Source organism: Halichoerus grypus, chromosome 8, assembly GCF_964656455.1.
Source record: "Halichoerus grypus chromosome 8, mHalGry1.hap1.1, whole genome shotgun sequence".
NCBI classification, from domain to species: domain Eukaryota; kingdom Metazoa; phylum Chordata; class Mammalia; order Carnivora; family Phocidae; genus Halichoerus; species Halichoerus grypus.
Window position 1 is genome coordinate 82,515,070 of NC_135719.1, and position 26,277 is coordinate 82,541,346.

At 41.7% G+C, this 26,277-nt stretch overlaps 1 protein-coding gene across 4 annotated transcripts in view; it reads right to left on the bottom strand.

The window, feature by feature from the left end:
- STXBP6 (syntaxin binding protein 6) overlaps window positions 1–26,277 on the bottom strand; it is a 247,041-nt gene that overhangs the window by 151,568 nt on the left and 69,196 nt on the right. For all 4 annotated transcript variants that reach the window (XM_078053515.1, XM_078053516.1, XM_078053517.1 and 1 more), the window contains one exon: window positions 22,956–23,144. In XM_078053515.1, the coding sequence (XP_077909641.1) occupies window positions 22,956–23,109 (154 nt within the window). In that variant the 5' untranslated portion in view covers window positions 23,110–23,144. The remainder of the gene's footprint in view (window positions 1–22,955; window positions 23,145–26,277) is intronic.

Genomic DNA, 26,277 nt, shown 5'->3' on the forward strand with positions numbered 1-26,277 from the left:
CAACACCCAAAGAACAAAGAATCCAATCAAGAAATGGGCAGAGGATATGAACAGACATTTCTCCAAAGAAGACATCCAAATGGCCAACAGACATATGAAAAATTGCTCAACATCATTTGGCAACAGGAAATACAAATCAAAATCACAATAAGGTACCACCTCACACCAGTCAGAATGGCTAAAAATAACTAGTCAGGAAATAACAAATGTTGGTGAGGATGTGGAGAAAGGGGAACCCTCTTACACTCTTGGTGGGAATGCAAGCTGGTGCAGCCACTCTGGACAACAGTATGGAGGTTCCTCAAAAAGTTGAAAATAGAGTTACCCTATGATGCAGGATTGCACTACTAGGGATTTACCGCAAAGATACAAATGTAGTGATTCAAAGGGACACCTGCACCCCAATGTTTATAGCAGCAATGTCCACAATAGCCAAACTATGGAAAGAGATATCAACAGATGAGTATCAACAGATGAATGGATAAAGAAGATGTGGTATATATATACATAATGGAATACTAGTCAGGCATCAAAAAAAAAATGAAATCTTGCCATTTGCAATGACATGGATGGAACTAGAGGGTGTTATGCTAAGTGAAATAATCAGAGAAAGACAATTATCAAATGTGTTATGCTAAGTGAAATAATCAGAGAAAGACAATTATCAAATGATCTCACTCATATGTGGAATTTAAGAAACAAAACAGAGGATCATAGGGGAAGAGAGGAAAAAATAAAACAAGGATGAAATCAGAGAGGGCTACAAACCACAAAAGACTCTTAATCATAGGAAAAAATGAGAGTTGCTGGGGGGGGAGGCGATGGGGTAACTAGGTGATAGACATTAAGGAGGACACGTGATGTAATGAGCATTGGGTATTACCTAAGACTGATGAATCACTGACTTCTACCTCTGGAACTAATAATACATAATGTTAACTGACTTTAAATAAAAAAATTTAAAAAATTGTGCTGTCTAGGGCGCCTGGGTGGCTCAGTTGGTTAAGCGACTGCCTTCGGCTCAGGTCATGATCCTGGAGTCCCGGGATCGAGTCCCGCATCGGGCTCCCTGCTCGGCAGGGAGTCTGCTTCTCCCTCTCCCACTCCCCCCTCTTGTGCTCTCTCTCTCTCTCACTCTCTCTCTCAAATAAAAAAAAAAAAAAAAAAAATTGTGCTGTCTAGGCCTTATCTGGGTTCTAATTAGAACTGTACATAAACACATATGTATATGTATGAGATATAATGAACATTACCTTACATATATACGTATTTTATAGTTCATTCAAATTTTTATGCTATTTGAATTTTTACACATGAGAGATAAATATACATGGCAATTGGGAAAGCTGAACACTGACTTGATCTGATGATATTAAGGAATTTGTTGCTGTGATATTGGTATTTTGATTGTGCTTTTTAAAAGTCTCTGTCTTTTAAATATATACATATAGAAATATTTAAGGATGAGGGGTGCCTGGATGGCTCAGTTGTTAAGTGTCTGCCTTGGCTCGGGTCATGATCCCAGGGAAGCCTGCTTCTCCCTCTCCCACTCCCCCTGCTTGTGTTCCCTCCCTTGCTGTGTCTCTCTCTGTCAAATAAATAAATAAAAACTTAAAAAAAAAAGAAATATTTAAGGATGAAATGAGAGGACCTGCATAAAAGTAATTCAGTGAGAGGAAGTGGATGGGTAATAAAGGCAATATGACTAGCCAGGTGAGTTAATTATCAAAACCGGACAATGGGTACATGGGATTCAGTACGCAATTCTCTTTACTGTGGCAGGTTTGTAATTTTCCATAAAAAGATTTAAAAAACAATAAATACTTGAAAAATCCCATTAAGACAAACATTTCAAGCTTCTAGACCAAGTGGCCTATTTAAGTAAGCGCACATAATTAATACATGTTAGTATAAAAATAGTTATCATATATCATATATACCTGTTATTAGTATAGATTTCTTTTCCACAAACCTTTTCTAAACTTCCATGAAGTTCATTTCTAATATTTTGCACAACCAAATGCTAATTTGAAGGATGTTAAACCAAATATCATTTTATATTTCTCTTTTTGAGTTATTCTAGACAAAACTGAATTTCTGAAGTGGCAGAACTGTAACTGTTCATGCTCTCCAAGAAGAATTTAATGTTCTGAATCATGACAATTTAACCCCAACCCCATAATTAAAACTTTCTTTATCATTAGAACAAAATTCTAGGTTGAATGATTTTAAAGTATTGTTAGTCAAGGGGAAAAAATTACATTAGGGGCCAGGTAAGTACCTCATCTACTAAGCATAGGCGGAAAAAGGAATATTTTCCCTCTTGGTTTGCTTAATGCTCTCAACATATTTTGTCCAACGAGCAAAACCAGAAAAGATGTGACCATAGGGCCTTCCAACTCAGAGGAGGAAACCACATTATGAGGCTTATAAGAGTAAAAAAAGACATCCCCCAACATACTTCATTTCTTCATATATTTGTAAGCATATGCAAAATGTTCAATATACAAACATGTTCCTGCTTGAACTTCAATTAAATTGAAGGTAAGAATAAAGTTTTCTGTATGTCTTATAGCATTCCTGAATGGGCCTTGTCTGAATCTCGAAAATCCTGAGTGCCACTAACAAATGTTAGAGGGAAATGGCCTGTGGATGTCCTAACAAGTTACCACAAATTGGGGGGTTTAAAACAACCTAAGTTTATTTTCTCACAGTTCTGGAGGCCAGAAGTCCAAAACTGCTGTCAATAGGCCATGCTCTTGCCAAAGGCTCTTGGGGAAAATCTGTTCCTTGCCTCTTCCAGCTCCCGATGACCTGCCAACACTCCTTGACTTGTGGCCACATCACCCAATCTCTGCCTCTGTCTTCATATAATCTTCTCCTCTGTGCATCTGATCTCCCTTTGCTGCTCTTATAAAGACACATGTGATGTTATTTAAGTCCCACTAGAATAATCCACGGTAATCTCATCTCAAAATTCGTAATTTAATTCCATCTGCAAAGACCTTTTTTCCAAATAAGGTAAAATTCACAGGTTCCTGGCATGAGGACGTGGACGTATCTTTGGCCTACCCCGATGTCCCTTACCCTCCCTTTGTTGTGCTATCGTCACACGGGCTTTCTGTTTCTCAAACTGGTCTGCTCCCTTCTGCCCCAGGGAACGGTGTTTGCCTGTAGGCCCTGTTGTTCCCACCTCTTTCCCAACACCCCTAGTACACTCTTTTCCAACCGGCGCATCTGAGTTTCTCACTCACTTCCTACGGAAGACATTAAGCTCTGTGCTCTCCTTCAGAGAAATCAACTCAGTATTTCATAGCTGATTATTTAATTTATGGCTCTCTCCCCATCTAAATGCCACAAAAGCAGTTTTGTTTTTGTCCATGTAAGATCTCAATAAATATTTACTGAACAGATGAATCTAACTCGAGCTCAGTGGAGGCCATAAGGCTTAGAGTTGCTGATATAATAGCAGAGGTCAGCGTCTTCTTCAAAATGGACAGAGAAAAGGCTAAGGGTGTGCAGATGTGGAGTAATTAAGTACTATTGGCTGTTCCTAGGCGGAGTGGGGGTGGCATTGGAGGAGCGGAGGCGGAAGGAGAGTGAGCTCCCAGGGTGGGCTGATGACCCCTGTAAGGGCTGCCAACTAACAAGAAGAAGGGGGACAGGGAGCTGGTCATCCACCATCAGAGATGAAAGTGACCAGTACTTTTCTATGGAAAACAGGCCCACCTATCATCTCTGGCATGCGTGTGAGGGGTTATGAAACCTAGGTGTGAAAGATTATCCCAGCTCCTTAACTAAGGTGACAACAGGGGACATAAAGTTATTTCATTCTAAGGAGGGTGGGCCCCAATGAGGAGGGTTGCTTTATTTCTATTTTATCGTAAAATGGGTTTGGTTAAGCAAGGTGGGAGGCAGTGGCTGAAGAAATCCTGAACTGCTCTGCATGATTGAGAGGAAGAGCAGGCTCATCTGAGCAGAGCCCTACACACTTAATAAAAAAGCAAAAATTCCCTTGAGGCAGCGCAGCCAGGGCTCTGGGGAACAGAGAGTATTGCATTCTCTGCTGGTATATATGATGCAAACACTCCCATCTCTACAAAGAAACCCTCATGTCCCCCTTGCTCACCACTGCATTTCGCTAAGTGAAAGAAGCACGAAGACCGGCATGTGAGCTGACCCTGGTGTGACCACAGACATAGAATGGTACGTACAAGACCCGGATGGTGAGAGGCCGCTGACGTCTGGTTCCCCCTGCAATCCACCACCAGGGAGAATACAGACCATCTTTCCTATACAGTGAGGTTGCTATAAGGCAGTGGTGCTAAACTAAATGATCAATAATGTCCCCTTCGCTTCTGGTGACAGAGGAGTATTTTCTGAGGACGGGGACGTGTCCTGACACAGAAAGGGGCTTCAGGAAGCCCTTGTCCATGCATGGAGGTTAAGTGCTCAGGCTCTGGAGACAGAGGACTGGGTTTGAGTCCCTGCACCAGGATTTATTGGCCCTGGGACATTTAGCAAGTTAGTGAAACCCCCGAACTCCTCACTTTCCTCATCTGAGGAAAGGGGTTAACATGCACCCATGCCTCTCTGCTAGGGTTGGTAGAAAGGGAGTAAATGAGAGCGTACGTAAGCATCCAGCCTTCTGTCTTTCAGAAGCTGCTTAGTCCGGTAACTGGCATATAAGTGTTCAATTAATGTTAGCTATTTCTATCGTTGTTTCCATCCGAAAGATCTTTTATGCTCAGCTACTGGTCTACAGAAATTGTGCTGAACATGGCAGGAAGGGAGGGTAACATCCTTAGGGGGATGCCTTGTAGACAGATGTTCCAGTGATCAACCTCCTTGCAGCCACTGCAAGGGACCCGACCAAGGAGTCCCCAGTCTGATGCCAAAGCTTCCACAAGCCACGCATCCAGATTCTTTTGCTCCGGCTGCCCCAGCAGCCACTGAACCTGCTATAGCTCCCCATCTTCATCCCACTGGTGGAAGGAAAAGGCTTCAGTTTGATCATCTCTTTTTTGATCCGGCCCCTGCGGTCCCGGTTGCCTCCTTGGCCGAGAAGGACGAACAGGCTGGAAGGTCAATGCCCTGGCCACTTTGGGCATGACTGCAGGGTGAACCGGTAGCACGGAATTCTCACCACCAGGAACGATTAGGGACATTCAAACCCAGGTGGCGAAGTGAAATTGGAGTCCGAGCCCTCAGCGGAAGCAGCCTGGGCAGGCCTCCGGTGAGCAGTCGGGAGCTGTGGTGAGAGGGAGGGATGGGGCTCCCCGAAGCACGGCACCCCTCGACCCGCAGGGGGTCTGAGGCTCCAGCCCTGCATCTCTGAGCAAGCCCCCCCTCCACAGAGGCAGTGCCAGGGCTCTAAACCAACGGGGGGAGCCTGCAGGAGACGACAAGCACAAAACAGCAGCTTCACTTCACCAGCATCTACTCTGTGCTGGGAAACAGGCTGGCGCTGCACGCGTGTCATCTCTGCACTTCACAGCCACACCGAACACTCGGCTTTACTGCCGAACAAACCGAGGCACAGAGGGAACATCACACAGCTGCCATCAGTGCAAGATTCAAACCCAAGTCTGTCTGACCCCAAAGCCCAAGCGCTTTTTCCCCACTCTGTCATGCAGCTACTGGCTGCTGATCCCCAGGCACACCCAAAAGCACAAGAGACTGTCATCTCCAGCTGGCGAGTAACTGGGTAACTGAACATGAAGAAGACATTGCCCACTAGGTGTCTGGTCATGTGGGTCCATGGAATTAAGAAAAGCAAATCACTGCACCTTAGAGAAGACTGGAGTTATGCAGAAAAGAAGAAGATCTCAGGAAAGAGTTCATGGCCAAGTTACAGAGGCTGGCCCACTGGCAGCGGGGGGCTTCGCCACCGCCTGCGGGGATGAAGGGACACAGTTAAAATGCTACAGACTAAGGCCTCAGACGCAGGCTTTTACTGGTGGAAGAAAATCCAAAATGAATGGCATTAGTTTGCATAAAAATGAACACAGGGAAAATAAAATGATACACCAGAAATTGGTTTTCCGAAGTTTCTTTTATATCCTTAAAGCGTGTTATCAGACTGCTCGGAATCCAAGCTCTTTGGGGACTGGGCGCAGACCTGCGAAAGCTGCCTGTTGCCTACCGGAGGCCAAGGCTCTCCACCCAAACAAAGACATTTTAAGAAGAAAATAAAAGTTGATAGGATATCGGCTTAAAAACAAAAAAGCTCTCACACTGACCACTGGGCGAGTGTTCGTGCGCTGTGTTTTTGTAATACACTGATTGACCAGGACTTCAAAAGAAAATACTGGAACTTAGCTCTTAACAGGTCCAGCAACTCATGCTGAGGTCAGGGCCGTGGCACTTTGGGTGTCACCATAAAGCAAGCAGATGTGGTTCCCACTGTATTCTTCCCCTGAAGGGACCACTGCTTAAGCGCTCAGTATATTCTCCGGGCTCATAAGCAATCTGAAGAGGGATGTGCACTTTGCATGATCCTTCTCCCCTCCCCCATACACAGACAAGCTCTGTGCTTAACTGTCAACCAGCGTTCGCGGAGGCCTATGGTGTGCCAGGCTCTCTACGGGTGGCTTTATTTAATTTCCACACTGAGCCCATGAGGTAGGAGTTGTCCCTGTTGTGTAGGTGAGGAAAGTGCTTCACGGAGGGTAGCTACATTCTGAGGCCACAGCTAGAAAGGGGTATGGCTGAGATCCAAAAGAGAGTTGTGTCTGATGCCAGTCCTGCTCTTCTCCACACCCAAACCTTTCAGCACATTTAATGACATTAAGCATCCAGCCTTCTGTCTTTCATCTGAAACTCCATTAGCTTGTTGCTCATTTGCTCTTCAGGAAAGATGGGTAATCTCCATCTTTAGAAGGGATAATTTCATACAAGCCAAGATGCAGTGACAAAACTTGTAATCAGGCTCCTAATACGTGTCGAGCTCCTTGGACTAGAAACCATCTTTGGCCCCTCCAGAAAATTTCGATTCCTGTTTCAAAGTCACCAGTTGCTTTCTTGCCTTTTCCAGTTCAGTCTCTGACAGATGACCGAGGACTCTCATTCCTTGTCACCAACAGAAGGAGGCTTTCAAATGTCAGATGAGGATGATGAGGAAACTAACATTTATTAAGCATTCATTATATTCTGGGGCCAAGCAAGGTTGTTTATGTATGTCTTCTCACGTATCTTTTCAGTCCTCACGATAGTCCTCCAAGACAGATATTTGTAATCACCATTTTGCACAAGTGAAAACTGAGGCTCAGAAACACCAAGTGATGCTCTCTAGCTTACACAGCTCCCACACTTAGTCAATAGAACCCAGATTCAAACCCACATTTTTTCTGTCTCCAAAGCCTTTGCCCTTACACTGAGTTACCTCTGATTGCTTTGATCCTAGAAATGGAAGACGCACAGACTATGCACAAAGAACTCTCACTTGATTAGCCATTTCTGGGCCTAGGTTTTCCCCCATTTGTTACTCTGCATGACAGAAAAGAGCCTCATATCAGAAGGGCTTCTGCAACTTCTTACCAATATGGTGTACCTGACTTGTCAGCATATACACAGAACTCTCATCTTTTCAAGACTCATTAGATATTTAGGAAAATGATGCTCTCCAAAGCATCTCTCATAAAAGCAAAACTTGAAAATTCTTTTTTTTTTTTTCAAGATTTTATTTATTTATTTATTTGACAGAGAGACAGACAGTGAGAGAGGGAATACAAGCAGGGGGAGTGGGAGAAGGAGAAGAAGGCTTCCCGGCGAGCAGGGAGCCCGATGCGGGGCTTGATCCCAGGACCCCGGGATCACGACCCGAGCCGAAGGCAGACGCTCAACAACTGAGCCACCCAGGTGCCCCAAAACTTGAAAATTCTAATTGGGCTCATGAGATTAGGCTAAAATTAGAGTAATCCAAGTCACCAATCTAAGTAAATCATTCCAATCCAAATCTTATGTTTAAGACTGCACAGACCAAAGTATTTATGACACTAACCACATTGTATAATGCCAAGGGCTGTATCCTCAAAAGACTTCAAGTACTACCATCCTATGCTTACCTCTAGGCAAAAATTAAACTGGTCACAGGGAAATTTAAACTCATTTCTGCAAAGCTCTCCCCTTGCTTGTGACCTGCAAAATATTTCCAGTCCAGACTCAGAGAACTCATTTTATGGGGAAGAAGATGCCTTTCTTCCTCTGACTTCAACATTCACAGAGTTGTACTGTAGCTCAAAATAAAATCAGATTTTGGAAGGAAGCGAGTTTGAAATATTATATAGAAAAATCTTGGCAATAAGATCCCTATCATGTCACAGTCTTAAAGCCAGTGAATTTTATCTGGAAGGCTGGCTAACAGTGATTTAAGAAAACACCACCAACACACCTTTTGGAAACTGAAGGAGGCATTTATGACCCGAAGTGCCCTTGGTTAGTAAGTTGATTTATGAAAATGATGTAAGGCTCCTCAGTGTCAGGTTGCATTTTTTTCTGTTACACTCTTTGTAAAAGTGCTAAAACCAACAGCAGCCAAATTAAGTGAACTCGAAGTCCATTTAACCGACTGACCTCTAAAATTCGAGGTAAAAACTGTCACCATACAAGAAGTTTCCAAGTAAGAGTCCTTAAGTATCCACGCTGAACAAATGAATGCTTCCAACAGATACACAAGGAAATAAGCACTATAGAGTAATGATCAAAACAGGATGCCCAGATGTTTACCACTTATCACAGTGTGTGTACCAACCCCAGATCTAATGCCCTGGGAAGGTGTATATTGGGCAGTAGTAGTTGCTCAGTAAGTGCTCTCCGTGTGACGATCACCAACACCAATAGCTTTAGAGGGGATGCCACTTTCTGCAAATGCAGATGCCCTTGGAGAAGGTATTCAAATTATTATCAGTCTTTAAAAAAGTTTTCGTAAACAATATTCTCTCTCTCCTAACCTGGTCAGTTACTCTGGAGGAACTGTGTTTCTCATTGCATTGGTGGAAAAGAGAAAACAATTTCAGAGTGAGGGAACAGTGGCCAACCGCGATGGGTTGCGAAAGAGACCAATGGAGATTAGTACCTAATAGTAGTTGGAATAGGACATGTGAAGTGAGGAGCAATGCAGAAAGGGGCAAAGATAATCTCTGAAACACATGCAGAAAATCAAGTCCAATCTCAGAGCTAGGTTATTTCCGAAAACAAAAGTGATCTTTTTTAATAGTTCCAAATTCCATGGAAAAGGGGGTATTGGGACTTCTGTTTATCTTTATGTAAGATGGGGCACTTTTGAATGTTTTTTTGTAGACCTAGTACAGTATCTGAATTTAAGTTCAAAAAATTTCATTCCCAAAGAAGGTTGGCAGAGCCGAGCTATAAGTAAATGGTCTATACGATTCTGACATATGATATACAACCCCTGACAAAGCAAAGTACTTATGTACAAAAAAAGGAAATGTACTGGCTCCAACAGAACTGCTCATAGGGGAACCAGGGACTTTGCTATATCAGCAAAGAATGAGGATCCCCTGGATGAATCAATAAATGTCAGGTCCAGAAAGGAAATACAAGTTTCCCTATTTTAAACAGTACAAAAGGCCAAAAGCTTCAGAACTAAATAAACCAGGCCCGACCTGATGATAGTGGACTAAAAGCAAGTCACAGACGTTTACATCCAGTCCAAATCAAACCTAATATTAAAACTGAAACAAATAACTGTTTCAACTGAATTTCAGGTTCCAAAAGGAGAGCCCATCACTTGCAAATACCAAGTGCTAAGCCCTGTGACAGGCCCCTTGCCTGTTAGGACATTTAGTTCACATAGCAGCTGGCTGGCTCTTGACCTTACAGAAAGCCATGGAATCACTAGGGGTGGGTTGCAGGGCAGGAAGTGTGGGCTGAGGTTGATTCCAAATGGCAGCTGTATGCTCACTACTTTGGGGAACCACCTCTAAAGGCCAGAGATTTTAGAACAGATTACAGTCCATTGGTGAGAAGTAATTATTACTGTAGCAAAGGCTTCCGTCTCCCAGGACTCCAGCTAGGGCTCACCAACCATTTTTAACTATGCTATAGTTATAGCATTTTTAACTATATCTTCTCAATAAAAAATTTATGAGTATTAACTGCCAATATACGCATATTTGTAAATTATACACTCGGATTACTGGTCTAAAATATTATGGTGATTATAAAGCATGCATGAATATATAAATTGGAAAACAATTACATTTTAAATAAAAATTATACTGTTTTTGTCTCTTAACCCAGTGGATCTGGTGGCGCAGTACATTTGGAGACAATCGGCACTCTGGCCTTTCCCCTCAAACACTCACTGGGCACTCTCCACTTTATGGACCCGCACGCCCATAGGAAGTAACAGAGAAGGGGAATAAGAGTAAACACTTAGCCTTGACAGCTGAACCATGCCCAGTGTCTTGCAACATTCAAACCCTAGGAGAGACATGGCCACTTGCATGATTAGCAGCCAAGAGGCTCCTCCCAGGAGTGAGTGGTACAAATTGCTCCTGGAGAGACACGTGAAAAGGAATAGCACGGAGATCTGGCCTCAAATTCAGCTTAACCACTAATCCCATCTCTTTCTCATCTAACCCACTTCAGAGTCAGTCCCAAGGTCAAAATCCAAACTGGCAAGAAGATCTGAACATGCCGTTTTCCTTTCTTTGCCTTACTGTAGTTGTTCTATGATGTCAAGCAAGCCATCCACCCCCTGTGGTCCTCAGTTTTCATGGGAACACTGGTGTCTGATTTGGGAATGACTAAAGATTCTACCAGATATAAAATTCTAGAGTTCTAAATGAAACTTCCTAAGAAGTTAATGTCTCTCAGCCTATTTGCTCGGTAGGTCCAAATGTTGGATCTGATATAATGCCAGATGTGAATCATTAATTAAATGCACTGACCTAGAAAAACAGTATGCATATGTTTGGTTGACATTTACTACTTCCTCCATTCCTCATCTAACAACAATATAAGATGTCTAATGAATCTGTAAATGAACCAGACCAAAAAGGTGAAGATCTGCCTCTTTTGAGGAGCATAAGGGCTGACTCTAGGTAAGACACAGACCTTCTTCTTCTCCTTCTCTGCAAACACACACACACACACACACACACACACGCACGCGTGCGCATGCGCGCACCCCTGCGTAGACCTGCAAATGCAGAGGGAAATGAAATAATGCCCTAACCCTAATGGAAGCAGGCATCACATGTACCTCAAAGAGAACTTGATCTAGAACTTCGTGAAGTATCATGGGGATGGTTAACTGGCCATGAAGCATACAAAACACAATGGGATATTTTACTTTTAAGGAGTTCTGGCAGATGTGGGTTTTGAAATAAACCCCCGCTGGTCCACTGCTGAGCCCTGCACAGAGCGCATAGTGCTGAGGTTCCAGCCTCACCCCACCACTCGCTGGCAGTGTGTACGTTTCCTTTAACAAGTAGCCCGTGTGATTCTCAATGTCCTCACCTGTAAGATAGGTATTACCAAAAAAAAAAAAAAAAAGGGAAGACCAAATTCCTGATTTCTCTTTTTTTTAAGACTTTTTTAAAAAAAGATTTTATTTACTTATTTGAGAGAGAGAGAAACAGCATGAGAGGGGAGAGGATCAGAGCGAGAAGCAGGCTCCCCGCTGGGCCGGGAGCCCGATGCGGGACTTGATCCCAGGACTCCGGGATCATGACCTGAGCCGAAAGCAGTTGCTTAACCAACTGAGCCACCCAGGCGCCCCAAATTCCTGATTTCTCAATGTGAACATTGAAAAAACAAAACATCCAGCAACAGATCAAAGGATAAATACTCTATGGTACTCAAAAATCCATTAAAATTACCTTTACAAAGAGTGGATAATAAAAATTTTTGTTACTGTGTTAAATGAAAAAGAGAGGACCAAATAGAAAATTACAGAGGGGAAGAGTACTAAAAAACAAGAAGCTGAAAAGCCAAAATCATGATTTTTCCTATTGTTGTTCGTTCTTTTTGTCGGTGGCACTTTCCATGTTCCTGATAACACACGTACATATACTGGGAGAAATACACTTAAACAGTCATGGATCCCCAAACACAGTTGATTCTTACCTACCTGCAAGATGGAAAGGATTCTGACCAGAGAAAAACACTTATATAACTGCTGCTCGCTCGTATTAGCTGGAAACCAGAAAGGGCCATTCTCAATTCTATTGCTTCCTTTTATGAATATGAGAACTCAGAGCTCAAGGCATCAGGGCTTGCCATCTAAGACCCACCTGCCAAGCACCCTCCCCACCCAACCCCGTAGACTTCTGAGAGCAGCATAATTTGTGACTGAATATAGACATCGAAATGCAGTTGGACTTGGGGTCTATAACCTAAGCCACGTGGGATCCATGTGTGGTGGATGAAAAACAATTTGAGTTAAAAGCGTATGTGTGTGTGGGGAGGGCAGTATGAATATTCTGAGAGTTTTAATAAAACCAGAGTTTCCATTTTTCCCCTGAAAGTCCTTTTTAAGGAAATAAAGAACTGAATACGATTCCTGTGGGGAAAGAGCACTCAGGGAAAGTTTTGATATCTTCAGTGCCATTAAATGGTCATTTATTCCTCTATAATATGAACTTTCTTCAGGAGAAACATGCAGGTACTTCACAAATTTAGCTTCCCCACTGTATGTTACAATGGAAGCATTTATAAATTGCTCATTTTGGATGATTCTAAGAGCCTGAATAAATCAGGGAAATCCATATTTTCTGCTTAGTAATTGGACTGATGGGTAGAATAAAAACTCCTGCTCAGTAACCTGATGAATTCCAAGAGAAAACAAGATCACCTGGCAGCAACTTAGTGTGAACAACAGCAAAAAACCCAAAAAACCAAAAAACGAAAAGGGCCAAACCAGCTCCAGCTGGTAGAACCCAGAGTGAATGTGTGAGCTCACAGCCCGGAGCTCCACCCCAGAAAGTGTGTCCACGGTGCAGTCTTAGGAGAGTGGAATATTGCCTGATTCCCTCCACCCCAAGGGCACTTCATCCATTCCACCGGGGACAGAGAGGTGTCTACAGCCTGGTTCCTACCCTCTAGGGGCCGGCAGTTTGGGGAGGTAAACAGAAAGCAAACCGACAAACACAATCCAGCAGTGCGAAGTGCTATTACGAATAGGACACGGGAGGCCGGGGAGAGATGTGCTCAAGCTCAGAGCACAGTTAACTAGCTGGTCATTTATTCTTCATGGTACTGGACAACCTGGAAAGCTCACTGTCCTTGGGGTTATTTACAGTTTCTTGCAGAAAATTCTGCATATGGTGTAGCATGACTGTAATGGGGATGGATTCTGGGAGATGACTATCACTCATACTTGTTCTCTCTTTAAAGGAAGGGTAACAGGAAAGACTTGGGCAAATAAGAACCTGATCTGGGCTGAAAAGCTGGGTCCACAGGCGTTTGTACCAGCCTCTCCCACTTCTGCTGTTTGCTTAAAGTGCACTTGACTGACCCCAGAGAATGTTTTGGTTTATTTTGTTTCCAATTTTCTTTTGATCCCATGAAGATAGGTGTAGGAAAATAACATCTCCCATTTCAGGAACAGGAACTCCATCAACTAAGCCAGTACTAACTCCCCACGAAGTTGGATAAAGAGTCCTAAACACAACGACTTTAGCATCCAGTATACCCAGTAAGGCACAAACACCCATGAAATCAGAGGGGAAATCTTCAGACTTCCAGAAACACAAGTGTGACGTGCCCCCCACCCCGCCCACTCCATTTCTAGGTTGGCAGGGGCTGGTGCAGAATAATTTTGCAACATAGAGAATTAAGAGAAGCTTGGTTTAGAAATCGGGAGCCAGGATGACCGTGAGCTCCCTGGCAGGGATAGGACAAAGAGGGGAGGGGAAAGCAAGCTTGAGAGGGAAAGGGAAAAAAAATATGGAAGGTGAGGGAGGAAACTGCCAAGACAAATCTGGGCTTTTCTGTGGTTCTGTCTTCTGTGACATGGGTCACAGAAGCCTGTCATAGACGTGTATTAACGTGTTTTCTAAAAAAAAACTGCAGATGAATTACTTTTATATGGCAGGAAAGGTGGGTGTCCCATTTAATGTCCAGATAATAACGTTGCTCATAAAGCTGAAGACCTCCCATGTATCAGGCCTTATTTACACACAGATATTGTTCAGTTCATCTTTTAAAAGCCCTTGGGGGGACATAGATATTATTTCCATTTTACAGATGAGAAAACTGAGTCTCAAAGAGCTAATACAGCCAGTATTTCCCACTCCGTCAGTCTTACCCCGAAGCCTGTGTTTTGTACAGCTGGGGATAGAAGAAAGCAGGGAGTAGCAGTGACTGGCGGCATCCTGGAGTGTGTCTGACTACACGACCCATACATGAAATCCTGATGATGTTCAACTTGCAATGTAACAGCAAAGAGCACCAACTTCTACAAGCGGCAACTCAGACAATCACCACCACCAAAGAGGGCATCTGCATGGATTCAGACCCTGCCTTCCTGGTCGGTGGCTGCTGCCAGGTACACAGCGGCCTACTGGCCATGTTCCAGAAAGCAGAGCTGCCTCAGTTTGTAATCGCCCTAACCGATGCTTGCTCTTACCTTTGCCATCAGTCAACATTAATCAAATTGAACATAAGTGAATCCGCTGTGAGATTCCTGCTCTTAACAGTGGGCTGTGTGGTAGAAGAGCACACAGATGGAGTTTCCTTTTTAAATGAAATGTTTTGGCACCAGTCTCTGTCAAGAGTTTTCCCTTGTTTCCATCTGGCTTTAGTACTGGAACGCATACATGAGAGAATGGAAAAAGAAAACTCCGTTGGCGTGCTAAACCACTAGAAAAGCTCAAGTGGTTGACAGCATATCCTCTAAACCCTCAGAGATTAAAACACTTTGCTCAAGGAACGCTGTCACATTGTTTTTAAGGAAGGGGAGAGTTCTGTTTCTCAGACCGAGCCCTGTCCTGGAAAACAAATTAAAAAGCGTGCACACTTTGGAGGGCCGTGGGCCCAGACGTCCGGACGTGTGTCCCTGCGCCGTGGGCTCTCCAGCCGCCGGGCCCTGCGCCGTGCACTCACCCACCTGACACCTTGGCTACTTTGTCTGCAAAGCAGGAGCCACATCACAAGACCGCTGTGAGGATTACATGAGATAATACCTGTTAAGGGCTTAGTTATCCATTTTTGGAATGTCCTATTCACAAGGCTTTAGGAGACACAAATATTATTACCACCAGTTTTCACAGGAAGAGCTCTAGAACCACTAAGGAGGCTCTAAAAAAATGTTCAGACATCCACTTTTTTTCTATTACATAACTGAACAAAACAAGTTCATACATGGCAGTGTTCCTGTCAGGAGCCTCTCAGAATTTCCCTCTCCAAATTTTCTCTGAGAGTCAAACACACCCACTGTCATTCTGATATGCTTTCTTAACAGTCCGGGTATTGGCGTATAGGACCGTCACCATCCAGCCGAAACCAACCAAGGCTGTAGGAAGGCAGAGTAATACCAAGACATGATTATCACTAAAGTTGTGTAAGGAGGGACAGAAAAGAGGTCTGGTTTGGGAAATTCTCTCTCATAAAATGCTTCTGTGGGAGGAGAGCACAGTGGCTAAGGGGATACAGCTCCACAATCAAACTACCTGGGTTCAAATCCCTGTTTGGTAACTCATAAGCTGATGATCTTGGGCAAGATAATTTCCTCCTATATGCTCAGTTTCCTCATCTACAAAATGAAGACAGTACTGTTATCTACCTCGTAACACTGCTGTAAGGATTAAATGAGTTAATATATGTAAAGCAGAAGGGACCATGCATGATATAGGAACCCAATAAATACCATTACTACTACTAGTATTATTACTATCACTAATTCGAAGGTGGGCTCGGTGCCAACCTGACTGTACTATGCACTGAATCAAGTGATAAGTGCCTGGCAGGATCTATGTGGCCAGAGGACATTTCAGAAAACCCTCTCCCTACTTTTAACTCCACCTAACCAAGGATTATTGTTACAAACGTTTTCATCAAATATGTCTATGCACATACACAAAAGAGCCAAATTCTCCATTGAAAGTATAACAGGATACTGCATTTTTATAAAATAAAAGAGGATCTAGAAAGAATTATAATCAAGGTAGTAGAAATAATTTTTTATTGCATTGTCTTCTAGAGCGACTTAAAGTTTTATGGCTGGATTTATATGCCAAATCTCTCTAATAAAGAGATGCATATTACAAATGTAGGAGAGTTTATTAGTCAATAACCTCACAAATGATAAGACAGTGTAGGTCAAAACTGTTCAATGTCTTATCAGTTTTGAAGGGTTAGGAAGGAATCTACTCCTTAAAACATGGCCCTCTCTATAGCACACCCCTTTCATGACCTAAGTCAGAAGAAATGAGGTGCTAGGGCAGTGCAACCATGGCCAGTTGGGTAATAAGGACTGGCTGGATTTCCCAGTCTGTCACTCCCAAAATGGTGAAGCTGGGATGTCATGACTTTTGATGAACACTGGTCCCTTCATCTGTGAAATGAAGAACATACCACCTAACAGATAGGAATGTTGTGAGGATTAAGTGGAATTACAACAAATAATACAAACAAGACAAATGATTTTTATTTTTTTCTACATAATTTTCTGAAAGATTCATAGTTTCAGTAATATTTACTACTTCTATAATAAAGAATAATAAATAGATATCATTATTACACTTGCTTTGTATTTCTTCTTTCCCTGTGAATACATTTGTATACCTCTGAGTTCGGTGTGGATTTTTTCATTTTCCTGGATAAGAACTTTTTGGAAAGTCAATTCACCATTCCTAAATAAACCATTCCTATCAAGGTCAAATTTCATCTGTCTTGTATTCTTCCCTTCTCTCTCTTCTAATATTTAGAGACCTTGTGATAAGAACCAGTCAGAATTAGAAAGTGGATAAAAAGAATTTCTTTCTAGGGGCCCCTGGGTGAGGTTGGTTAAGCTTCAGACTCTTGATTTCGGCTCAGGTCATGATCTCAGGGTTGCGAGACTGAGCCCCACATTGGGCTCTGCACTCAGTGTGGTGTCTGCTTGAGATTTCCTCCCTCTCCCTCTATCCCTGCCACTGTTCACTCTCTCTCTCTAAATAAATAAATCAATTTAAAAAAAAAATTTCTATGCCAGATCACTTACAATTAACTTTGCTTACCCCAATTCCAGTAACAACCTATAAAGAATGCTCTCAAACCCTCATAAATGCTTTAAGTGTCCATTTGGATTATTGACAGTCTGAATTTCTCCCTACATGACATGTATGGAATAAGATCTGGCATAAAACTTCCAAGGAGTTCAAAATCCTCAGACTCAGAACCCAAAGGAACCTTTTGAACTTGTCAGTTGAATAAAGTGAAGCCCAGAAAAATTCAGAGGTTTGACTATGGCCAGTCAACACAAAAGAGACTAACAAGTATGTTTTGGATAGAATGTAGTATCAAGAATGTATCGTTATGTCAAGCAGACCGAGAAGACTTCTCAATCTCAGCTTTAGTATCTTCAGCATAATACTTTCCAAATACAGTATGTTTTACCACTACCCCTGGGACTGCAGTAGTAGCACGATCTGGATTTTGAAAAGTTCTCGAGGTGATTCTAAGGAACACCTAGGATTGGCAGCCACTGAGATAAAGAGCAGTACTGCCAGGTTCTAGGCTCCCATCCCACATCATTACCTTCCATCGGGGATCCATTTACATAAATTATTTCATCAAAGACCATTCAGAAATGTTTTTTAAATAAAAAAATTTTGCTCTCTAAAAATCTGAAATCATTTTCAAAAGATTAAGATTTTGATTCAACAAAATATGTAAAAGAATGTATTAATCACAAAAATTAAAATTTCTTCACGCTTCTTTTTATGGGGACAATGAGTAGAAGCCAAGGTAAGATTTTTATCCACTTATGAATGTCAAGGCTAGCATTAGGATCAGGAAAATAGATTTTAAGCATGAAATTATGGAATGTTCAGTAGATAACTGGCCTCTAATAATAAACTGCTTTTTAATTTCTTAGCATGTTTCCAGTTTAGTTTTATGGACCCAAATATCATGGAGGGGGCAACCAACTGTAGAAATTGTTGTGGGTGGGGCTCGCTTTATACTTTGAATGAGTTAACAGTTCTAAGTTTCAAAGTCTAAAGTATAATCAGGTATGTAGTAAGCCACAGATTTAAATAACATCTTCTATTTAAGCACAGTGGATAGTGTATCTGTACTCGGCAATGTGCCAGGTGCTATAAGGTGCTTAGAAGGCACTGACATTTAGATCCAGTTGATGCAAATTCAGGTTTACACGATGCATACCTGCTTCTGTCTGAGGGCTCAAAAAGGCCACCTAGGATAACTTCTCATTTGTATAAAGGAGAGGTTAGTTTCTGTCCTCCTAACAGAGCAGGCTAGAGATAAGGTCAATAAACTCTTATAATCATCCAACTAGTGACTCTGTAAGAGGTTTTTTTTTTTAATCGATTTTGTGGGATATATTTACATATAATAAAAGATACCCATTTTTAGCATGCATTTTGAAGAGCTGTGAAAAATGTTTACACCCAAGTAACCACCACCACGATCAACATATAGAACACTTACACCACTGCAAAAAATCCCCTCATGCTTCTTTATAGTCAGTCCCCGACCCCAACCCTGTCGACCACCAATGGGCTTTCTGTTACTACAGCTTAAATTCTGTCCATTCTAGAATTTCATATAAATAGAATCATACAGCATGTAGTCTTTTCTTCCTTTTCTTTCTAATACAACATAAGGCTTTTGAGTAATCCACGGGTTGCTGCATGCACTGGTAATTCATTCCTTAGGGAACATTTCGCTGCACAGACAGAATATAATTTGTTTATTCATTCACATGTTGATGGACATCTGAGTTCTGATTACTGGTTATTATAAATAAGACTTATCTACCTCTGTGTACATGTCTTTATGTGGACATGTTTTTATTTCTCTTGGGTAAATACCTAGGACTAGAGTCTCTGAGTCAGAAGTGCATGTTTGAATTCACAAAGAACTGCCAAACAGTTGACCACAGCAGTTATATCATTTTTACATTGCCACCAGCAAAGCGTGAGAGCGCAAATTGCTCCACATGCTTGCTCACACTTGGTATTGTCAGTCTTTTTAATGTTAGCCATTGCCAAAAAAAAGAGTGGAAACCCCAGGCTTTAAGAATGCAAATAAACCAAAGCACGTCAGTCCATAAGCGTCTGCACACCATTCCAGACGCCATTTGGGAAGTCCAGTGAGAAACATTACAATTCTATCCTGGGGCTCCGTGAATGAACTGCAGAGATTATTTCTCTCCTTACACAATCACGGCTAAATACCAAGAAAGATAATCTTATTTCCCCTGCTCCAGCATCTTTCTGGATTCCTCCAGAGGATATGCAATTCTCTCCAAAAATAATAACTCTTATGATCACAGACCTCAACCTCACAGATTTTAAATTCTGCCAGACACTGGGGTGGGGGGTGGTGGTGAAATCCACACACACAAAAATCAGGAAGACACCGGATATAGAAAACACCCATGCTTACATGCGTATGTTGGCAAGCTTTGAAAGCTGGGATATTCTTCCCTTAAAAAAATTTAACTCCTTCTGTTTGAAAAATGGTTAAATACTATTTGCAGACATTGCCCTAATTTGAGCAAATTTTGCCTGTTCCAAATGGAGAGCTGGTTTGCATCAGGCAAACCGCAAGAGCGGAAGAGCCTGGCCTCCCAGAAAGCTTGGTGGTTCACACTAATAGCAGGAAGGATGCTCTCCTTCCAGGGCTCTGCTTCCACTTTGCAGCCGCCTATGCAATTCGAGCTACAAAGAGGTCATCCTTAGACTGAGTAGGAGAAAAGGAGCAACTCAAAATCCTGCGTAGTCTTTAATGAGGCTGCCCTTCCCTCTGCTTAATGTTCGTGGCTCATACACAATCTCTTTTCAGAACCAGGGAGGTTCTACTTTTCTCGTAGCTCTGGCTTCTTCCAGCCAGGCCAAATTCTCCTCACACATGCTTTCCCATCACTGCATTTTTTCCTTTTTAGCCTTTTCACAGTTAATAATCATATTTATTTTAATAACTAGTTGATTAATGTCTACTGCTCCTTCCCCATCAAACAAAGTAAGTTTCATGGGTTTTTCTCCTAACCGTATGCTCTGTGCCTAGAGTGCTCAGCACATAAAAAGTACTTAATAAGTATCTGAGTAATTAATTACTTGTTGATTAAAATATTACCTTATCAGAGATGTGACCAATATGCCTCTAAGCTTCACATAAGTTAGAAGATAAAGAAGGCTGCTCCCTCCTCAATGAGAAGAAAAATCAAAATGCAAAAAACTTGGAGGTCAAAGTTGGCCTGGCCTTCTCCTGCCCCAACTTCCATTAAACCATCCTCTTAAATGTCAGATCTACTTTACCAACCTATCCTCTTGCAGTTCAAATCCATGCAAAGGAGAAAGACTATCAGGACAATTTTCCTCCATTAGAAGGGAATTCTGAAAAAGCAATTCTCATAGTTTCAAACTTTAAACCTGAAGTCTGGGTAATCGGCAAGGGAAATGCAGTTATTGGATAAGTCCGGGTCAGGATCTCCCATGGCAGGGGAAATGGCTCTGCTATTTCCAAGACAGGCAGGCAGAGTCCCTGCTTCACTCTTGCAGACTTCATGATCAGAAATAGGCTGACAGCAGCATATGCCTCACATGCAGACAGGACTGCAGTCTTTTCCAGTTAGAGGTACGTACCAGGCAAAACTCTAGGGACTTCTAGACCATCCACCTTTTCTTTAACTGCCCATCTTCAAGAAATCTCCATGAAACACAGACCGAATAAAAATTAATAAAATGAGAATCACTATGGGTCCCTACTCAGCTCATGTTCGGCTCAGCCCAAACATACACAAACATTTACTGTTAATGCATTCTATTCATTATTGGTGCAAGCAAAACTCTAGAATTGAAATTTAAGAATTTGACGATTTTTTTTTTTTTAAAGATTTTATTTATTTATTTGAGAGAGAGAGACAGCGAGAGCAGGAACACAAGCAGGGGGAGTGGGAGAGGGAGAAGCAGGCTTCCCGCTGAGCAGGGAGCCCAATGTGGGGCTCGATCCCAGGACCCTGGGATCATGATCTGAGCCGAAGGCAGACGCTTAATGATTGAGCCACCCAGGCACCCAAGAATATGAAGATATTTTTAAGACCTGAATCTCATGAACAAAATACTAGGAAGGTAATCAGGAAAGGCTACTTCTTTCTTTCAATTAGTCATTAGGTATTAACTGAGGCCCTATTATATGCCAAGCACTGCCCAGCGTGCTAAGGGAATGCAAATGTCCTCCAATTATAACCAAATTTTACTAATCTAAACCTTATTTGGAATTCAGAAAGAAAGACCAATATTTCAAGGTCAATTCTCTCACACTCATTTAAATAAAAGCTTTCTCCTAACCACTGAAAAGACATTCTTACCAAAAGGTTATGTTATCATTTTATTTATTTATTTTTATTTTTTTATTTTTTTATTTTATTTTATTTTTTTTTTAGATTTTATTTATTTATTTGACAGAGAGAGACACAGCAAGAGAGGGAACACAAGCAGGGGGAGTGGGGGAGGGAGAAGCAGGCTTCCCGCAGAGCAAGGAGCCCGATGCGGGGCTCGATCCCAGGACCTGAGATCATGACCTGAGCCGAAGGCAGACGCTTAACGACTGAGCCACCCAGGCGCCCCTATGTTATCATTTTATTATAAACTAAGATACAGGGGCCCCTGGGTGGCTCAGTCGGTTAAGCATCTGCCTTCAGCTCAGGTCATGATCCCAGGGTACTGGGATTGAGTCCGGCATCGGGCTCCCTGCTCAGCAGGGAGTCTGCTTCTCCCTCTCCCTCTGCTGCTCCCCCTGCTTGTGTTCTCTCGCTTTTTCAAATAAATAAATAAAATCTTTAAAAAATATAAATAAAATAAACTAAGCTACAGTCTTATTATCTTTACATATTCTTCTTTTCTTTAATCTTTACATATTCTTTCTGGAACAAACCTATCTACACACTGAAATGAATTCTGATAAATGATCAGAAGCTTATTTTTTTAAAAAAATCCAAAAATGGGTCCAAAAATAAAGTTTTATTCCCAAGCCACAAATGAAGGAAGTAAGAAAAGACGAATTAAGGTAAGCTTAATCCTTTCATTGCCCAGTTAAGAGAACTATTATCAGATCTGTTACAAATGCCCCAGGTATTCAGATTAGCATCACTGCAACTCCATGGAAAACTTATCCAAATTTTATCTCAAAAACTTGGTATGAATCCACAGTAAATCCCACACATCTACAATCACAAGCAGAAGACAAAAAATAATCCAACAAAATTCTAAGCTTAATAGAACAGATGCCTCTTCCTGACAAGGAATAGCTGTCAGGCAAAGCAATGATTTGGGAGCTGTGTCTACTTTCTCACATTCCATAGGTGTTGATATTTATCTTGGGACAAACTATTACTGATTACTGGCAACTGTTAAGAAAAAGAAAGCCAGTGAAACTCAGGTTGCTAGTAATGACAATTACCCAAAGACCAGGAATTATTCTAAGACAAAAAATCCTAGAGGAGAACCCACTTTCCATCAATGTCTTCGTGAAGGAAAGTCTGGACGAACAAATCTGTCAAACCCTTAGCAGAAACACTCAATGAACTGGAAAATACATTTAAAATTGAACTTCATTAACCTTTCCCATACAAACCAACCTCAAAAGTAGAGGTGCCACTAGTAAATAAGGATCGGGAGAAGACAACAGAGAACAGGAAACTGGAGTGGGAGAGCGGATGTGTACAAAAGCTGGGTCTATGACCCTATTGGACCCCTGAGAATTAAATGTTTTAAAATGAAGCAGTTTTAATATTATCAATGTCTGATTTTTGTTACCTGACAGGCAGATATATGTTAAATATTCTCCTTGACCCCCGGTTGCCAAGAAAGGAATCTTTTTCTTTGTCCTCCTCTTGACTTGGACAGCTCCCAGCATCCTTTCATCAAGAGGTGCAAAAATTTCCTTGCTGATAGCAGACTTGGCACTCATTGTAGAATAACTGAGGAGGGCACACAGCGAGTTTTCTAAAGAAGAAAAGGAAAAGGCAAGTTGAACGGACAATATGGTGAGGCTCCTAACAGAGTAAGTGGCAAGATGATTTGCAGGTGAAGTAATTTTCAATTTGTCATTTAAACTCGCTCCCTTGCTTGAAACGCACTGCAGAATCATTAAAAGCAAGGACTTCCCATTTGTATTAACTGTGAAAAATACAAACAAGAAGGGAATACTGATGTACTCACTGAAAATGTCAAATGCAATGAGAAATAAACAGCACGAAATGTTACCTAGAAAGTTCATCAATCTCTACCCCAGTTGCACCTAAAGGTAACTGGCGAGCAGTACCCACCCCCATTCCTATTCCGTAAGAAACATGGTTTCACATTTCCAGTTGAGCAGTCTTTCCACTACCCAACAATCCTTAAAGTCACGAAGTTCTTTATGCTCCTTCAAAATCTCCTTTAACTCTAATGTAAATCCATTTCCCTAATTCTATTCACAGTGGAAATAATTATATCATCTTCTACATAATAACCCTACATGCAACAGAAGACCATTAATTTAATCACCCGTTAGCTGCTTTGGATCACGCTAAATAATTAATCCTTATTTATTAGCCTCTTTCAGTGGGTCCTATTTTCCAGCGCTCTTCTGCATATAGTTGCCATGCTCTGGACCCTTGACAAATTCTCCACATTTTTCTTCAGCCAGAGTGGACACAGAATTCTAAAAAACATATCTGACTAATGCTAAGTATTTTGGAAATGTTACCCAGCAGTTCCCACATGTTATGCTCCTGTGGGTAACTGGCAATGTCTGCCCAATAATTAGGAAGATAAGGCAGTATGTTGCTGACTCACAATGAGTCCCTCCTCTCCCTGCTACCAAACTCACATATATACAGTCCCCATGGTATATTTAGTTTTCCAGAAGTTATACCTCCCTAATGGTCTTAATTCTGCTTATTTGTGTCTCTTATATTCAAGATCAGTCTGAATTTTAACCCTTTCATCCAAAAACCTCAACAGCAACTCGAGTAAACGTTTTCTATCCCATCATCCTGGTCATGGTCTACGTCTTAATCGGTAACCAACATTTGTTTAACTAACACATCAGAACTAGAGGTGCAGACAGAGCCTGTGGGTTGGCCATGTGGGTCGTCGTACCAAGTATTCAGAGAGCCTGCAAATGGATCAACAGCACAGCTATATATGGAAACAGCAGCTCAAAGAGTTGGCCAGCCTGCTGTAAAATTGAGCCAATTGGCAAACACCTACTATGTGCCATTTCTAGGCTCAGTATTAGAGATACGAGAAATACTTAGGACGTGGTCTCTGTTCTCCAGGAGTTGACTGCTGACTACATCAAAGGTTTTGCTTTATGAGGGAAAACGTGGGATCATCCTTCCCAATGCAAGATTCACAAACAATACACCAAGATAGCTATCCATCAGCAAGTTTGTTGTAGGAAAGAGATATATTTTAAAAGAGCATTCCTCTGGCTTAAAAAAAAAAAAAATTTCTCCTAGTTTCAATTCTGTAACAGAACAGGTTTTCTTAGTGGCACCAAGAATAAAGAATACAAAGTGTTGCTTTTTATTATATCCACCAATATCTCCACTACATATTACAGAGTTCTATACCCAGATCTATTCATGCTCTGATCATGACATTTTATCATTATCACCAGGTTCTTCATCCTGGCTGAGAACATTATGACAACAGTGTAGGGGGCCTGGCTTTCAGTGTGCTGACAATTAACTGATACCCTGCGATTTCCCAGAAGTTAGCCAAGAGAATTCCCCCCACCACGATTTACCCGGTGACTTTCCTAGGCAGGGTGTTATAATTCACAGGGACATTTTTAAAAAGAGAGAGAAACAAGGCCTCTCACTTCTCACCCTTTGGGGACATGTGAGAGAAAGCCAGAGGGAGGACAGCAGCTTCCAACATTCTATAAGCAACGCAGAAAACACGTCATATCCCCAAACTCACCAGGCATTCTCCGACTGGTGCCTTTCCAACTGGGTATGGCTTTTGCTTTCCTATCCTGGATTCACATTTTTCTAAAATTATGGTTAAAAGAAATAAAAAGCTATCATCTGATTGTGATTGTGTAAAATTTGCCAGAAAAAAAAAAGGAGCATGCATGTTTTACCAAACTCTTAGAAAATTCTGTTCTTCTTTTGAGAAACTGTTAAGAAATGGAAATGACCTTTTACTATTTTTGTTTTTAAGATTTACTTATTTATTTTAGAGAAAGAGTATGCGCACATGTGTGTGTGTGTGAGCGCGTGGGGAGAAGGGCAGAGAGAGAAGGAGAGAGAATCTCAAGTAGATTCTGCAGTGAGAGTGGAGTCTGACAGGGGGCTCAATCTCAGAACTCTGAGATCACAACCTGAGCCAAAACCAAGAGTTGGATGCTTAACCGACTATGCCACTCATGTTCCCCCTGCCCCTTTTTAATATACTGATATTTAGTAGCCAAGCACAATAACAAACAAGACATGACAAAAAACAGGAAAGATAAAACCAGTAACTTCACTAAGCACAGGTTTTGGAATCAAAACAAACCAGGGTTCAAATTGCAGCAACAATACCGAAGACCTACATATGACTGGGTAAATCTCTTAAAATTCCAGACTCCTTAGTTTACTAACTGCAACTGGGAGAGATCTTCACCCACCTCATGGAACTACTGAAAGAATTAAATGGAAGAGTGTATGCAAATCTCTTATTCTGGTGCATGAATCATAATAAACTCTTAAAAATGGAAAATTTTAATTAATTCTCCTACTATAGTATGAAAAATAAAAGACCCTCTGAGCTTGTAGAAACTGAGTAAATGTAGCCATCCATACCAGAAGGGATTTGTCTAAAGAGAAACTCAACTTTACCAAAGCTTTTTCCTCATTCATGGTATGAAACTCTCTAAATATGGATACACGGTCTATTTTATGAAAGGCTCTGTATTGTTTTCAGGATGAGGAATTTATAGACTTCACCCTCAGGAAACTCACTAGTAGGAGATTACTAGATGCATTCTATGGGAAACTGTCAAAAGTTTTTGTCCAGAACAATGATATTAGCAGCCCTATGTGATTGCATGCATGTGTGTATGTTTTTAACACCATCCTGGGAATGGGAATGTACAGTGGAA